We start from the raw sequence: 16,756 nt of genomic DNA on the forward strand, positions 1-16,756 counted from the left end.
GGCAGTAACAGGTCCCAATACTGAGCTTGCAAAGCTGTATTAATCTTCTGGTGTCTCCCTGCCCTCAAGGTTAACTGCCACTCACTGACCTCCAGAGCCAACCAACTAAGCAAGGTCCACTTTTGATATTCACCAGTACTTCTTCACACAACAGCAGCAGAAAGATTTAGTCGTTCTATTCCTCTGTCCTTGCCTTTTTTCCCCCACCATAGACCACTTCAGTCTGAACTAGAATGTATCTAGAGGACACTTTTTTGGGCTATAGATCTTCCCTAATTCTCATAATCACAAATACCTTAAAGATCATGGAAGACAGTTGCTGCTTCCCTTCTCACTATCATATTACTAATACTAATTGTCACACAAGACAAATTTAAAATCAACATTTAGTTACTTTACCCAATGGACATGTAGTTCACCTGCTTTGCTGGTTTTTTCCCCCCTGATGCTGGTTTTTGGTCTGCAAATACCTGACAAAGTACAGGGCTGTTTCTACAAATCTCTAGATTTATTTATTCCCATATCCATCCCACCCACCACCCATAAGGAAAAGCAGGAAGTATCAAATGATCTTGCTGCCAAAGACAAGGCTGGTTGTGTTTCAGAAGATGCTCTGGCTTTAAATCTGACAGAGCAACATCAGTGTTGCTGGCCTACTGTATTTCCAGCAAATATTTACTTTAATTTAATTTAATTAATGTATAATAGATCTGCGTAGGAGAAAGAGAGAAGGTGGGTGAGTTTGGGAAGAAGGAAGTGACCTGCTCATGTTCAGATTACTGATAAGCAATTATGGTACCAAGTGAGAACAGGAGTCTGTTCGATTGCCACCCAACTAATCCAGACCAATTACTTTCTTCCTGCTATGATTGTGCCAAAGATTTGTTAACATACCAGGCCAAATATTATCAAAACAATAATAGACTTTTTGGCAAAGACTTTTTACACTTTAGGGAAGTTGATGATTTTATCTTTGCTTTAGAAACATAGCTCTTTATTATGGAATCATAAGGCTTGGCACCAGGTGGTACAGCCAAAAATTGTCAGTCAGCTTGAGGGCCAGGATCTAACAGCTGCTCGCCAAACAAGCAGCACCCAAAACCAGGGCAATGGAATTTTCTCACTTGGAAACCAAATGTATTGGATCTCCAACCAAGGAATCCCTTCAGATTCTCTTGGGATCAGGACAGGACCAAGACAAAATAAGATTTGCAAGTGTTGCAAATCTAGAGTACTCCTTCGTACTATGACACAACTATGTACAGAGATATGCATCCTCCTGCACATAGATCCACAGTCCCTAATAAAGAGTATTACAATTATTCAGGATAATCTTTATGCAGATTATCGGGACCTGATGGACAGAGCAGATTGGATGCCTGTGTTTATTAAATATGAATTTTGATCCTGCATAGAGAGTGGGATCGTTCTGGGGGTGTGGCCTAGAGCCAAGGAGGGGGCTTAGTGCTGCCACTCTGTATAAATCACTAAAGCAGGATCAGGGCAGCCAGAGGGTAGGCAAAGTCCATGTGCTGAAACATCCCACACAATCAACGCCAGAACAAAAGAGCTTCATTTGTAGGGAAGGAGCCCATTTTGAACAGTATTTGCAAGAAGGGTACCTCACAATGACAACGGTAGAAGCCAAAGCTGAAGAGGACGACAAAAAGGAACCGGACTCCATGTCAGATCCCGCTCCAGAGGCAGCAACCACACCAGCATCCGATCCACCAAGCAGGGTAAGGTTGTCGCTTGCACAAGGATTTGAGTCTGTCCAGTTCTCACATTGCTCTGGGACCAGAGACCAGTCAGTGTTGGGATTGAGCTTTGAGGGAAAACAAGTGTCACATATCAAGGCCATGAGCAGAATGCAAAAGAGCAGGATTCAGATAAGGGCAGAAATGGTTTTTTTGGGGGGGAGAAAGATGCATCATGAGCATCTCGGTCTGGAAGTCCTGGGATATCTCCAGTTGAGCTGATTCTCAACTGTTGCTTTTTTGGCCCTTCTTCTTCCCCACTCTGCATTCCGGGTTGCCTCCAGAATTCCCGCCCTGTTCAGCAGCATTCCCTGCAAATAGAGTACTGGTTTTCAGGATCCTCTTTCAATATGTATGTCTACATCACCACTATTACTCTTCCATAGCTAATGGTCTGTTTATGTCATCCATGCAGATAGATTTCTTCTGGGAATACTGATTGCACCTACATACTTTAGACTGTTCTCAGAGACTATCCTTTCAATCACAGCATTTTAAATTAAAAGGGTGTGAAAACAAATTCAGGAAGTAACTGTGAAGGAAGCATAAATGAAAAATATCAGAATGTGATTTCTGCAGTTAATGAGAGTGGTTATGTTTCTTCCTGGAGAGTCTGCTATCCAATCACAACCTTGATTTAAATTTCAAGGGAGAAAAGAAGGTTATCATCAACAGGAAGCATTTGGAGAGGAAAACAGACAACCCAAATTATCTGTTTTCTCTGCTCCTCACAGATGGAAAGTGCATAGTATCTCCATTTTAACTTCAATATTTCTAAATGTGTCATATTTCTTTTCAGGAAAATTTGGAAAGTGCCTATTATCTTTATTTTAATTTAGAATAATGATTTCTAAATGTGTCATATTTTTCCGCATATTTTTCACAGTTTCCACTCCAAAATAAGGCCACCAAACATTCATACACAAACTCACAAAATTGGAAGGAGCCATTTTTGGCCTTTTCAGTGCAGGAATCCAAACGTTGCTTTCTCAGCAGAAAGCCGCTTATAGAATATATACATGCATTCCTCACAGATCCCTTCCAATTCCAACTGGGTTGCCTAACAGCTTTCGCTGGTCCCAAAAACTTTTAACTGCCCTGCAGGAGAGCAATTTTTCAAGAAGTATCATGGAAGACAAAGGGGAATGATTACTGGGTGTTTTTCAGTTCCAAGCAATGCAATGTCTCTCCAACCCACCCAAAAATCAGCTCTTTCCCATACTTATGTACTTGTGTTTTGCACTTTTCCTCCTCGGTTGCAGAATGTCACATTTGAACTTGTTCAATTCCAGTCTGTTCATTTCAATTCATTGTTCATGCCTGTCTAGATCTTTTTGACTCTTCTCTCTTTCTTCTAAGGCGTTGACTACCCCTTCCAACATTGTGGTATCTCCAAATTTCATAAGAGTTCTCTCAACACCATCATCCACATCATTGATGAAAATGTTGAAAGACCCAGGGCCTAGGACAGAGCCATGGGCACACCCTTTCATGTGTGTACTTGGTCGTAGAGAAAGTTACATTAATTGGGTGATCTGGGACTTTTCCAGTTTCCTATATTTTCATCATTTAATCAAGGTCAAATCCGGACAGGGAAGGAACAGAAGAAACTTTAACTGCCCAAACTTTGGTTGCTTCACTCCTTTTGCCCTCTTCAGTTCCTAAGGAACAACACTTTTTCTGCAATAAATATACATCAAGCTTCTAATGATATTCAAGTGGAGCTCACATCCATATGCAGTTCTAAGGTGTCTTTCCCAACTGTAATGCTGGGTAAGTGTTGATTTAAGTGACTTAAACAATGCTAGGGAGGAAAATCTGGTGGACATATATGCAAATCACTTTTACATTTGCTCACCAAATGATCAACTTTCTGTGACACAATTAACTCCACCTCTTGAAGTACAACGTGCTGTCCACAATATATGACTCTGAATCATATACACTGATTGCCTATGATCCTTCACAGCACTAAACAAATCAGTAATATATTTAATATCTTCTTAGAATATCTTTATCTTAAAGAATATTATTAGAATATCTTCTTTAATATCTGCCTAGAAGCAGGCTCAGGTTTTTGCCCAGCAAACAACACAGTAACCTTAATTGAGCTGTTTCTTAAGAGCAGATGGCAGATTTTTCATTGTGAATAAAATATCAACATTGTGAAAAGAGAAAAGAGAATGAAGTGATCAGAATATATTGATCTGCACTTAGCACACTTCCTATAATTTTTTTAATTAAAGTTTAAAAATACAAAGATAGAAAATTAATGCAAATTAAGAAAAAGTAAAAAAAATTAAAAAGTGTAGAGAAAAGGAAGAAAGGGAAAAATATAAAGAAAAAACTATATAAAGAAATTGATGAAAATTCTCTGTCATCCAGGTAGACTTGTCTGAAAATTGAGACAACTGGATTTATTTTCTTCTTGGCTTAAGATGTTTTGCTGTTCATCCAAGCAGCTTCCCCAGTCAAAGCAAGTTAGTAAGGCAGGGAGTCATTGCGATGTACCAACTCCTTCCGCAAGGTTTCCTCATCCTCCCCAAAATGTGTGGCAATATGTTGATGAAGATTCTCAGTCATCTAGGTACAGTTGTCTAGAAACTGAGTCATGGCAACTGGATTTATTGTCTTGTTTCTTTTTAATTTTTTTTATATAAAGAAATGACTTTTTCCTTTATCACAGCAAGTATAAACAATTCCAGTAATTTGTCACCTTTTCTAACATTTCAATAAAAGATCTCTTCTTTCCATATTTTATGTCTATAAACAAATCTTTAAAGTTTCATTATTCAGTCCTAGTCAAGAAAAACCCATTAATGCTGCCGACTTTATAATCCTTCTTTTTGCTTTTAAAAATCTTGGAGCGTGTAAATAGTGTTCCCAAAGCTGATTACCAGTACTTTTCAGTCCTCCACCTTCAGAACTCCTTCAACAATGTAACACAACTCTTTTGTAAATCCAGGATAATAAAGTTATCCAAGTCACTCTTCTGATTTATTATTTGTATGTTCTTTTAGTTATTAAGATATCAGCCAATTTTATTTGTAAATCCAGTGTAACACCTTTTTCCATATCATTCTTGTAATTTGTCATATTTAAATTCAAATCTAAAACATCATGCTGAGTTGTATCCTCTTCCATCTCCTCTTTTAAGTCCATGTTTATAGTAGTAGACCATGTAAAGAGAAATTTCTGAGTGCATTGTTCTGAAATAGCCTCAAATTCTTCCAAAATTGAATTACTTTTTTCCATTCTGTGTTAGTGAGCCTCTTCTTTCATTATAATCTTTCATTCTTTCTGGTTGCTGCTAGTGTCCAGCCTTCAACGTCTCCTTTAATCATGTTTTTCTCTAATCTACAAAATTTTCCCACAGGAAGATGAAGTTCAAAATCTCCATACATTTTTAATAAGATTTTAAACAACTCACAGAAAGGATTCTTATAATTAATTTCAAAATTTTATTACCAATACATCTGACCCCATTTAGAAATCCAAAATCAATGTTCTAATCACCCTTTTGCTGTTTATTTTACAGGGGAGAAATTTAAGTTTACATGAAACTTCTTTTGCTTGGGGTTGAAGGAAAATTATGTGGTGTGATGAAACTTGTCATCCTGAAGGTTCTTAATATGCAAAAAGCAGTTAGCAAGCCATTTCCTAAAGGGATAAGAGAGGAAATGGGTGAACCCAGTATCCAAATCATACTTGAGTAAAGGCTGTCTTTCCCTCAGCTCTCAGAGCTCTAAAGCTTGCTGGAGACCACTGTTTTTTGCGGGGAGCCTCTACATAGAACAAAGGTGGATGGTCCCAATAGGAGAGGAATTTTGAGGTGCCAGGCTGTTCACCGGCTCCTTGTTCCGCCACAATCATCATCACCAAAAAAAGCAAAACTGTCTTCAGTCTGCTATTTCTTCCCTGGAAGCATCTAGCACACTTCCACAGAAATCTGTGTTAGATGGCGAACAGATCTAGATCTCTGAATTTCCTATGGGAATAGTGATGGTAAACAGAACTGGTTTACCACCTGTTTGCTGTATTCATGCTATCAGGCAAAATACCTATGGGATTTTCTTTCCAGGGACCAAAAGTAATGTGGTCCGCCTTGTATGTCAGGTCGCTTGATTTAGGGTGGAAAAGGAAATACGATTTGCTATTCTATTTCAAGCAAATTATTTTGTCTCCAAAATGTAATCTGGAACTGCTGAATTCACTCTCAGTGTGAAAACAATTCTAGCAATGTCTTCCTTTATTGTCTCGCCTCCCTTCTGAAGTGTTTCAGGCGGTGCTGAGTAAAGGTGATCAGCCTATGCTGTTCAGGTCCATTATGCCTACAGATGACTACAAAATACCCCAATGGCAGGAAATATATTCTACCACCTTCCTTATTGACATCAGAATAGAATAGAGTAGAGTAGAGTAGAGTAGAGTAGAGTAGAGTAGAGTAGAGTAGAGTAGAGTAGAGTAGAGTAGAATAGAATAATGAAACGGGAACAGGAACAGAACAGAACAGAACAGAACAGAACAGAACAGAACAGAACAGAACAGAACAGAACAGAATAGAAGAACGGAACAGGAACAGGAACAGGAACAGGAACAGAACAGAACAGAACAGAACAGAACAGAACAGAACAGAACAGAACAGAACAGAACAGAACAGAATAGAATAGAATAACTTTACTGTCACTTTAAATGTGCACTAATCGGCATATATTAAAATGAAATTTCATTGCATACAGCTCTCAAAGGGTAATCACCTCCAATATTCACTACATAAACATGACAAATATATCTTGGGCAGTCATTTCCTTATGCTTGTAGGAGCACACCTACTCAGTACTTTAGAATTTCCCACTAGCTGGAAATCAGAAATAGAAGGGATTGTATATAGCCCTCATGGCCTCATCCATCCATTCATTTACTCACTCACTTTCTTTCAGCAATTTTTAGAGTTTTACCTTCTACCTCAATATTCTGGACTAGTTTTTATAGTTCCTGGGATAGGATTAACTATGTGTGAAATAGAGCAGTTATACTTTTTTTCCAAAACACACTTGTAGCTCAGAGGCCCCTACCAAGCACTTTGTATTGGGTTTTTTTATGCCAATGTAAGGCATATAGCTCTTAATTTTAAGAAATGAGTTTTTTTGCAAAAGTGTTTAATTTTTTTCCCTCATAAACGTATCTTAAATGTACAGTTTCTTATCCAACATACATATTTTCTTTTAGCTTTCATACTAATACAATCTTCATCCTAAACAATTTAAGTGTATTCGGGGTTGCTCTTCTACCATTTCATCTCCCTTGTTTTACAACAATCCTTCTTCTCCCTCTCTCTTTCCTTTCCCTCCCTTTTTAAAACACTTTTTTTAAAAAAAGAAACAAAATTAAATTTAAAAAAAGATTTAAAAAGTTTTTAAGAAATGTAATGGTATGTGGAAATGACTTGGAAGACAGGAGGAAAAGCCACAAGCTAGACGAAGGTCCGATAAGAAATAGCTGAATCCACGAAAGGAATGGTAATGTGGCAAACACTTCAGCAGGGCCCCTTCCTAGTTCCTTGGATGGTAAAGGCAAAAGGAGTAGTGATGTACTTCCACACTTGCAACGTACAATAAAGCTAGAGCTGATAGTTCCAGGTGTGTGTGTAATGATATGTGGGAATGAACTTGAGAGAAGAGGGGAAACAATCAGATAAAATGTGGAGAGGAGCCCATAGCTGAATAATGGGCAGAGAAAGAAACTTAGAAAGGATCAACTCTAAATTTATCAGGTGGTAAAAAGAGACAGCAGGAGATTTGTATTTTCATATTTGCAAGATCCTGTTAAGTCACCTTTAGAATTTTAGAATTGGCTCATCTTGTCATGCGTCTCGTCTGGTCTGCTTGTTAGGCTGACAGTGTACTTCTTCTCAGGACTTTTTTTGCTGAGCAATAGAAATAGCAAGTGCTGAAAAGATGAAGTATTTAGAACTACCCTGTTTCCCCCAAAATAAGACATCCCCTGATAATAAGCCCAATCAGGCTTTTGAGCGCATGGCAATAAGGCCAAGCGCTTATTTCAGGGTTCAAAAAAATATAAGACAGGGTCTTATTTTCGGGGAAACACGGTAGCAACTCTTGAGTTGTAGATTCCTGTTGTTTTGTGTTTCTTGTTTCCCTAAAAACAACATTAAGACTACTTTAAGTCTGCAAATGTGCCCAGTTTCAAAGCATTTGTTGTTTGAAACAGCAGAGTATTTTTTAAAAGGGATTGTTGTTTTTTAAAAATGGGGCATTTTCTCCCTCCTGTTGTCTCTTTGGAAGTTCTGTTTCAATTTCCCCCCCCATCCCACCCACCCCCCACCTCCACATACACTTTTCTTTCATTTAGTCCTATTCCATTCTTGGAGACTTCCTGGACAAGTCCCTTCAGCTTTCTTGGCAAGGTTTTTCAGAAGTGGTTTGCCATTGCCTCTTTCCTTGGGTTGAAAGAAAATGATTGACTCAAAGTCACTTAATTGGATTTGTGCCTAAGGCTGGATTAGAACTCATTAATCAGTTTCAAAATGTCTATAGAAAAATGATCTGGAAATCACTCCAATGTAACTGATAATATGTATTTATCTGAACTATGAAACAAGTTGTACTTGGTAACACATCTTTTAATTCATAGTTACTATGCATTATTTTAATCCATACTTTCAGCAGCTGTTTTAGTTACAGAAAACTTATGGTTTTATCATTCAGATAAGACGGTAGTTCCGTGAATCCCTAAATTATCCCTTATAATTAAAAAAAGGGAGAGTTATCATTTAGGAGAGGTAAGTGACCTCGAACCTCAACCTCAGTAATTTTTCATGGTTAAATGGAAAATTTAAAAAATACAAAAACCAAACTCCATCGATCTGTAAATATGCAATCTAACTTCCTATAAAAACTTAAGTTCTCAGAAAATGCCTTTGGTAGATGAAACATGGATGGGCTATTAAGATAAATGGTAAGTGACTGTGAACTATGCAGCTCACTTATGTTTGGCCAATACACTCCATAATCCCTAGACAAAAAAAGGTTAGGAATTATTTTAAATTTCTTTTCTGTAGGGGCTAGTCGAAGGGTAAAAATAAATGCTGGTGTTATTAAATTACTCAAAACCAGCAGAATCCATTTTAATTTCTTCTATAATTAGTTTCTTCATAGAAATCAATCATCTCGACAGGTTACTTAAAAATCACATCAACCATTGCTTCCAAGCACAGCTCTGGCACCAGTTGCTTGCAGCAAGAAACTCAGGAAGGGCCAGAGATTGCTTATTATGATAGGGAGTGATCCTGAAATTCTATAAAGCTGCAAAATAGATGCAGGAACAGGAAGGAATCGCATTGGTGACCCTTCCTACTTCTTCCTCATTCAAATGAAGGGTTTATCCACAGACATCCCAAAGTTCATACTCTAAATGAGAATGGTGCCCCCCGAAACAAAGAGGAAAACCAGACCATGATTTGACTGACATGAAGATATGCCTTGATGTGCTTGATCAGGGTAGGTAAGAAGGATTTTTATTCATTTATTTACTTTCATCATTTGAGTTCACTTGTATGCTGTGACCTCAATTTACCACCGTTTTTTTAGTGACTGGTTGAAGTTACAACAGACCTGAAAAAATGACTTACAACCTGTCCTCACACTTTTTAACCATTGCAACATCCCTAGGATCACATGATCAAACTTTGGGCACTTAGCATGTATTCTACAACAGTGGCAGCATTCCAGGGTTATGTGATTGCCATTGTGATCTTCCTAGCCAGCTTCCAACAAGAAGTCAACGAGGGAAGTCAGATTCACTTAACATCCATGCCAAAAAAAGGTCATAAAATTGGGTGCAACTCACTTAACAACCCCTTGCTTAGCAACAGAAATTCGTGTCCCAGTCGTGGTTGTATATCAAGGACTACCTGTAGTCTTATTAATTGCAGGGGGAAATCTAAATGTAAGTGCAGCAGCTACCTTGTTTCTAAACGCTTAGAAGTACATAATTAGTGGAAGCCATTAAGGGGTTACTATCTCACCCATGCTTTAACTCACTTGATCAAAAATCAAATTCATATATGTCCATATGTGTAGATTTGCCCCTTCCCCATCCCCTGCAAGTCAGATTCAGATCCTAACATAGAGTGTTTGTGGAGAAAGACACCTATTTTTATGGGGAGTTGTCTTGTGTTATTTTGAATGGCTAAAATTCATGAGAATTTGTATGTAGGTTTGCTCTGATTTAACATCTCATGGATCTTTTCCAATAAGGCAGATTTGATTATGCAATTGGGGTTCTGCCAGTGCTGATGCACAGACTTTCTCATAATTTTGGGTAAGATATGAGGAAGGATAAGAAACAGCTTACAGTAAAGGATAATTAACCATTGTTTTTCAAAAATCAGCATCATTTGCAAAGACAAGTAAGAACCTTCAGTCGGACACTATATAATGGGATAGTTTTCTAACCTAAATCAACAAAACATCAAACAATTAACAGTATTAAATGGTATTTAATAGTTTTTGGAACTAATTCATGGTTGCAGTTTTGCAAGGAGGAAGTAAGCAGGTACATCATTCTTCAAACTTTCCAAATTAAGAATTACTATTTCTTCTTACCTAGATACAGTTGTTAAATTCACATAATCTGGATCCCAAATTAATCTTTCTTCTGGGTTTACTGTACAGAGGCTAAACAAACCACCTCAAGCCTATTATTTATTAGTAAAGCAATGGTCAATGAGCAATGGCTCTGAGTCCTTCGGGAGAAGGGCGGTATAGAAATAAAATTATTATTATTATTTTATTATTATTATTATTATTATTATTATTATTATTATTATTATTATTATTATTATTATTATTATTACTATTCTGAAAACAAATATTATAGAAACATTACTGATTCCAAAAGAAAATATTCTTTTTTTTGTAATAAATTTTTATTAAATGGTTTTCTTGATTTTATATCACAGTTTTCATCTTTACAACACTTTGGTATCAGTATAATCTGATATACATACACACACACACACACACACACACAGGTCTTTGGTTAAACCTCAGAAAACAAATATATACAATAATAGATATTGTACCTTTACAGGGAGGATACATGAGATGTGGGTGTGGCTTACTGATGATGGCTAACGAGCCAGAAATAGATCTATATAAGTCTCTCACCTGACAGCAAGAACTTGCTGGCTGCCAGAAAGAAAAAAGCCCAGAATTGAGTGGATGTGATTCCACTGAGCTAGGGCTGCAGAAAAACCTTGGTTACGTAGGAAAAACCTGGCTAGAGGAAAAACACACACACACACACACACACACACACACACACACACACACACATATGTATGTATGTATATGTATATGTATATATATGTATATATGTATATGTATACGTGTGTGTGTATGTATGTATATATATCAGATGTATTTTATATATAATATGCTAGTATTCATAAAATGTGTATTTATTACTCTCACTATTTTTTACATTTTACAATTTATAATGTATGTTTTCCATTTTATCACATCTTATCAAACTATAATATCTTACATATTCTTCATCTATCTTTATATTTGTACTTAATTCTGCTTACTAGTTCATTAATCATCTTTCCTTGCTAATTTCCTAATCTACATCTTCTATCTAACCAGTCGTACCATACATTCCAACTCAAATAATAATCAGTTTCTCGTCTATCTTTTATTTCCATTGTCAACTTATCCATCTCGGCACACTCTAACACTTTCTTTATTACAGCTTCCTCAGTAGGTATATTTTCATTTTTCCAATTTTGCGCATAGACAATTCTGGCCGCTGTTATTACATGCAGCATTAGATATTGGGTTTGTTTGTTCTAATTCCCTGTTAATATGCCTAGTAAAAATAACTCCGGCTTTAACTCTATTTGTTGTTTAATTATTTCCTCCAGCCACTTTCTTATCCTCCTCCAATATTTTTTGGCTGCTGGACATGTCCACCACATGCGATAATATGCTCTATATTTCTATTCTAAAGGCAGTGTATCTACTTCCCTTGCTCTAGTATTTTCAGACATGATTGTTACTCTGGTTCTGACAAAGTTTCTTGCCATGTGTCTCTCCCATTTGCTTTCCAGCTGTTGTAAGTCAAAAGGGCAGTCAAGTAGGAACTTTTGCCATTTTTCAGAAGATCATTCATTCTAAGCTTGTCCCCCTCCCACTGGCAGCTCAATGAATGATGGGTCTGCCTTATATAAAGACCCCTTCCTCCATAGGAGATCACGCTCCATCTGCTTTAGTTATTGTCCAGGGGATGATAATAGCATTAAGTTGATCCCAGTTATTTTGCTTTGCCTCCAGACATTGAACAACAAACATAAAGCTTAAAGCTCACTTAATGAGCAAATAAAAACACCCTTTGCTTTTTTCCCCCTTTTCTGAACCTAAGGTTTTAAAAATGAACAGTCCTGATGCTGTGTTTTGTAAAGAGCTGTGTGTCCTTTTTCTGATGCTACATTTTGCAAAGGGTATATGATTAAGAGATGAGTCATCATCTATAATCTACTTTTGGGTAAAACCTCCATATAAGGACTGCATGGAGGAAGGGCTTCTGTTTTACTTCCAAATCTCAATAGAATCAGAAAGTATGTCATCTGTGCAATCTGCATAATTTCAGTAATGAAGTTATTAAGGAAATGATGCAAAATATGTCACTTGCAATAACCTATCCCATCTGCATAATTTACACAAATGATGTTAACAAAAATTTAATATAATATAATTTAGTTAATATAAATTTCAACTACTTCAGATGCATCTGACCTGATTGTTACTCAGGAAAGTATTCTGATGGAAAGTTCGTCCATTGCATTCAGAGTCTGCTGAAAGGAGGCTTATTCAGCTGAAGGTTTATGGTACTTAATACATTACTAACATAAGGAACAGAAAGAATCAATAAAAGAGAAGAGTGAGCCATTTTCTCACCTTTTGTAGACAAGCAACCTTGATTTGTATCATAGGAATAATGAAATTTGCCACACTTGCAAAGGTATTGCAAGGATTTCTGCCAGCAGTAGAGAGCTTGCAGCCATCTAGCTGTACTAAAAGTTCTCCTTACCATTAGCCCGGCTGATCAGGTTATTGAGAGTTATAATCTAGACCCATTTATGAGGCCAGTGGTCTAATAGCATGTGCTTTGGATAACCAAATGCTGTGTATATATGCAAAGTCCAAAGCTCACAAAAACTCATACCTTTTAGTAAAAGTTGTTAGACAGAAAAGGTGCTGCCAGATTCCTTCTGAAAAAATGCTAGCAATCTTTTCATTCGCACATCTATCCTAGATGGCACAAATAGTGCTTTAAGCATAGCATATTACTTAGACTGATATACAGCTTCACAGTGCTTTACAGCCCTCTCTAAGCAGTTTACAGAGTCAGCATATTGCCCCCAACAATCTCATTTTACCCACCTCATTTTACCCACCTCAGAAGGATGGAAGGCTGAGTCAACCTTGAGCCTGATGAGATTTGAACTGCCAAATTGCAGGCAGCCAGTAGGCAGCAGAAATAGCCGGCAATACTGCATTCTAACCACTGCGCCACCACGGCTCTTTAGAACTCATGTTCACTCGTGATTCATTAAGTTTGAAAAGGCAAAGGAAGAAATACACAGAGGAGAGGGCCATATAACTCTATTATTGGCCTTTGTAGTTCAATATCATATCAAAAAGTCGACAAGTCAGTAAATGTCTGATTGTCATATATTCCTAGCTGAATCCTTCAAGTGAGCAATGTTAGAAAGCTACATAGCTTTGCTCCCAAGGTTGAAGACAAAGACTGGCCAGTGGAAAGATTAAGACAGGTAAAGTTGGAACCAACTGATTATTCTTATTCTTATTCTGTTACAGTCAGGGTCACCGGAACAAGAAGGCTTCTTCAATCTGCTGACTCATGTGCAGGGAGGACGTATGGATGAGCAACGCTGTAACATTCAAATTGTACATGGCAAGAGTGGCTCAGATCCTGAAAAGAGTGAGTTCTCTAAGCTAAATAAGAAGGTTGAGTAAATCCAGGAGTCACTACTGCAGTGAATGATCTTCCCAAGACCAAGCTAAACTTTTGATCCTGCTAAAGAGAGATCCACATCTTCTGTTGGGTCTACTTTCAGTATTTACAAAACAGATGTCTTGGGACTTGGGAAAGTGTTCTTGGAGGCTAAATTCTCATAAACTCACATAAAGTAGTATGAGAAAGCCTTCTTCCATTCCAGAATAACATTCTGATAGCCCATTTACCTTGAACCTGTTTCTAGAGTGCACTTGAGATCCCCTAACTACTGGCTCTGTTTGTCAAGCCATTTCCAATATTGCTTGGGCATTTTAGTCACTAAATAAAGGTTAATTGACTTTCAGTGATTGTATAGATATGTCCATGCGTGGCATTTTATTTGTTTGTTTGCTTACTTTTCTTTATTTATTTCTTTATTATTTTTCACATTTTTAAATCGCCTATCTCCCTCAGATCCAGAAGTAGTTTATCATTGTCTTCTTCTGAGACACGATGATTATTTTCATGGTAGTTTTCATTCAACCTTGCTTTGTGGTTTTAAAATCATCCAAAGTTAGCTAGGAGCTCTCACATCCATCAAATGCTAAGAAGCAAAGATCCTAAATGGACAAACAGCAATGTTTGACATACTGCAGAATAGTCACATCTAAAACAATGAAAAAGAATGCTACTCTTGCTGTCCTTCATTATGCTGTCCATTGATAGCTACTTCTATTTTTTGGGCCTGCAGAGGACAGCCCGAGCCCACCCCCTGAGATGGACAACTTCATGGAAATGCTGGCTCATACACAGAGTCGACGAATGGACGATCAAAGGGTCAGCTTCAACTACCTTCCTGGTTTTCAGAACAGTAACACCAGCAGCCTATCAGGCTCCGGGGCCACCAAAGTAAGTCTCTTCAGAAAGAGATGTGAACAGGGGCAAGGTGGCCATTAAAACCTGCCCAGACAGTAAAGAAGCAGGGTTGGTAAATCAATCAAACGGGTTAGGCCACACACCCTGTTCTCAGAAACCTTTTCTTACTAAGTCTGGAAACAGGCAAAGGAAATATAAATACAGTGGCATCTCTTTTGCTTTTTTTTTTTTTTAATGAGTTCCCTAATCTCTCTAAAATTCTCAGGATGGATCATATAATGGAAAATATATAAAATCTGAAACCTTGATAACAACAACAAGCACACACCTTTGCAGGACAAAAGAAACGGAGACGCTCTTTCCCCTTATTCCACCATCATTTAACAAACACGAGAGAAACTTAATATATTTTTCAAGACAATAATAGCATAAGAAACAGCAATTTCGTCTATGGAGCTATCATGTTTGCACATGTGCATTTTGCACACGTGTAAAAAGGAGCAGGGCTTTGATCATAACTACATATCCCATCTTGCAATTTTTGGACAGTCTGTGGATGGGTTCCCTGCCAGAATCATTTCAAAGTTGTTCTCTACCTTTGTGATATTACGCATTCGGAATCTGGTTGCATTTTAGATCAAATGCAGACAGTCTTTTTTGTACATGTTTGGCTTGACCTAAAAAGTCCTCCAGTGCCCAACCAATCTGAATCTTTCCTCCTGGCACCATCCTTATATCTATGCATTAAGACTCATGAGTGCTTCCTGCCTGTCCCATAGTATAGAAAACCTATTTTCGAAAGCCTTCCTTGGCAACCCTGGCTCCCTGGCTTCAAGGGCTGGCCAAATATAGTTACCACCTCATTAGCACCTATTTGGACCAAACTACTATTTTTTTTTTCCTCACATTATCAAGCAGCTTGTTTTCTCATGGGCACCAACAGTCTGATCTCAATAAGTCAAGCAACCAGAAGGGAATAGGACAGACAGTTGTGCCTTGAGCAAAGACAAAATTATGTTAGTAAATTTCTTAAGGGAAAAAAATCCCAGTGTATTTGTCATAAGGTTACAGTGTGCTTGCTGCAAATGTCTCTAGTGAGAACTGTGCATTATCTATCAATATGAAAGGATCGGGGTGAAATCCAGCAGGTTCTGACTGGTTCTGAAGAACCGGTAATGGAAATTTTGAGTAGTTCGGAGAACCGGCAAATACCACCTCTGGCTGGCCCCAGAGTGGGGTGGGAATGGAGATTTTGCAGTATCCTTCCCCTGCCACGCCCACCAAGCCACACCACGCCCACCAAGCCACACCCACAGAACCGGTAGTAAAAAAACTCGGATTTCACCACTGGAAAGGACTGAAGGTAGTCATAGCCTCTCAAAATTTTGGTCCCATTTGGTTCTATCTGTGTATGCCTATACTTGTGTGTCTGCTTCTGCCTAGTCAGGCCACTCTATGGAGAGGAAAATTCTCCTGTCTTTTGCTGCATTATCATCCTCTGCCTATTTTCTTCTTGCAGAAATGAGATCCTCTCCAGCCCTGCTTGGGAAAGCAACAGAGAGACACCAATGTGATGCCACCGAGCATGCACGGTGCCTCTCACTCAAGATCATCCCCTCACTGCTGTATCAGCCCTGCACATTTACTGTACATGCTCTGTGATTCTAATAAACATGTCCAACCATTCCCTCCTTGTTGATTTCCTTAGCAGACCTCCTAGTAGCAGGATGGGCATGCCACTACAAGACAACACTGCTGGTGGCTTGAAGAAGATAGCTGTTTCTTGCTACCCATATGTATAAGCAAAGCAAAAATGTGGATAACATTGCTACTAATTCTGTTTGCAGCTCAGGAAATAGTGAAGAATACGTAAAACAAAGAGTTCCAAATCCCGCTTTCTCCCTCGAGAGACAAAGCTCTCGCTGCTGGACTAGATGATTGGACCCAAATTCCATCAAAAAGAAAATGACACCTCTAACATTATTCATGGTTCAGTTTCATGTCATAGCCTAGAAAACAAATAAATTGATCCCAGTAAGCCCTCTTGAATTCCTGATTTAAATTCCCTGTACTAGATG

General features: G+C 38.0%; 1 protein-coding gene across 1 annotated transcript; it reads left to right on the plus strand.

Annotated features, from left to right (window-relative positions):
• Window positions 1-1,628: 1,628 nt before the first annotated feature.
• On the plus strand, window positions 1,629-16,203 carry PCP2 (Purkinje cell protein 2). Its single transcript, XM_070934403.1, has 4 exons — window positions 1,629-1,739; window positions 13,664-13,791; window positions 14,567-14,711; window positions 16,198-16,203. The coding sequence occupies exons 1-4, from the start codon at window positions 1,629-1,631 to the stop codon at window positions 16,201-16,203; spliced, it is 390 nt and encodes a 129-aa protein (XP_070790504.1).
• The last annotated feature ends 553 nt before the right edge of the window (window positions 16,204-16,756 follow it).

Source organism: Pituophis catenifer, unplaced genomic scaffold, assembly GCF_029215685.1.
Source record: "Pituophis catenifer annectens isolate HBS135680 unplaced genomic scaffold, rPitCat1.0.hap2 SCAF_2, whole genome shotgun sequence".
Classification (NCBI taxonomy): Eukaryota; Metazoa; Chordata; class Lepidosauria; order Squamata; family Colubridae; genus Pituophis; species Pituophis catenifer.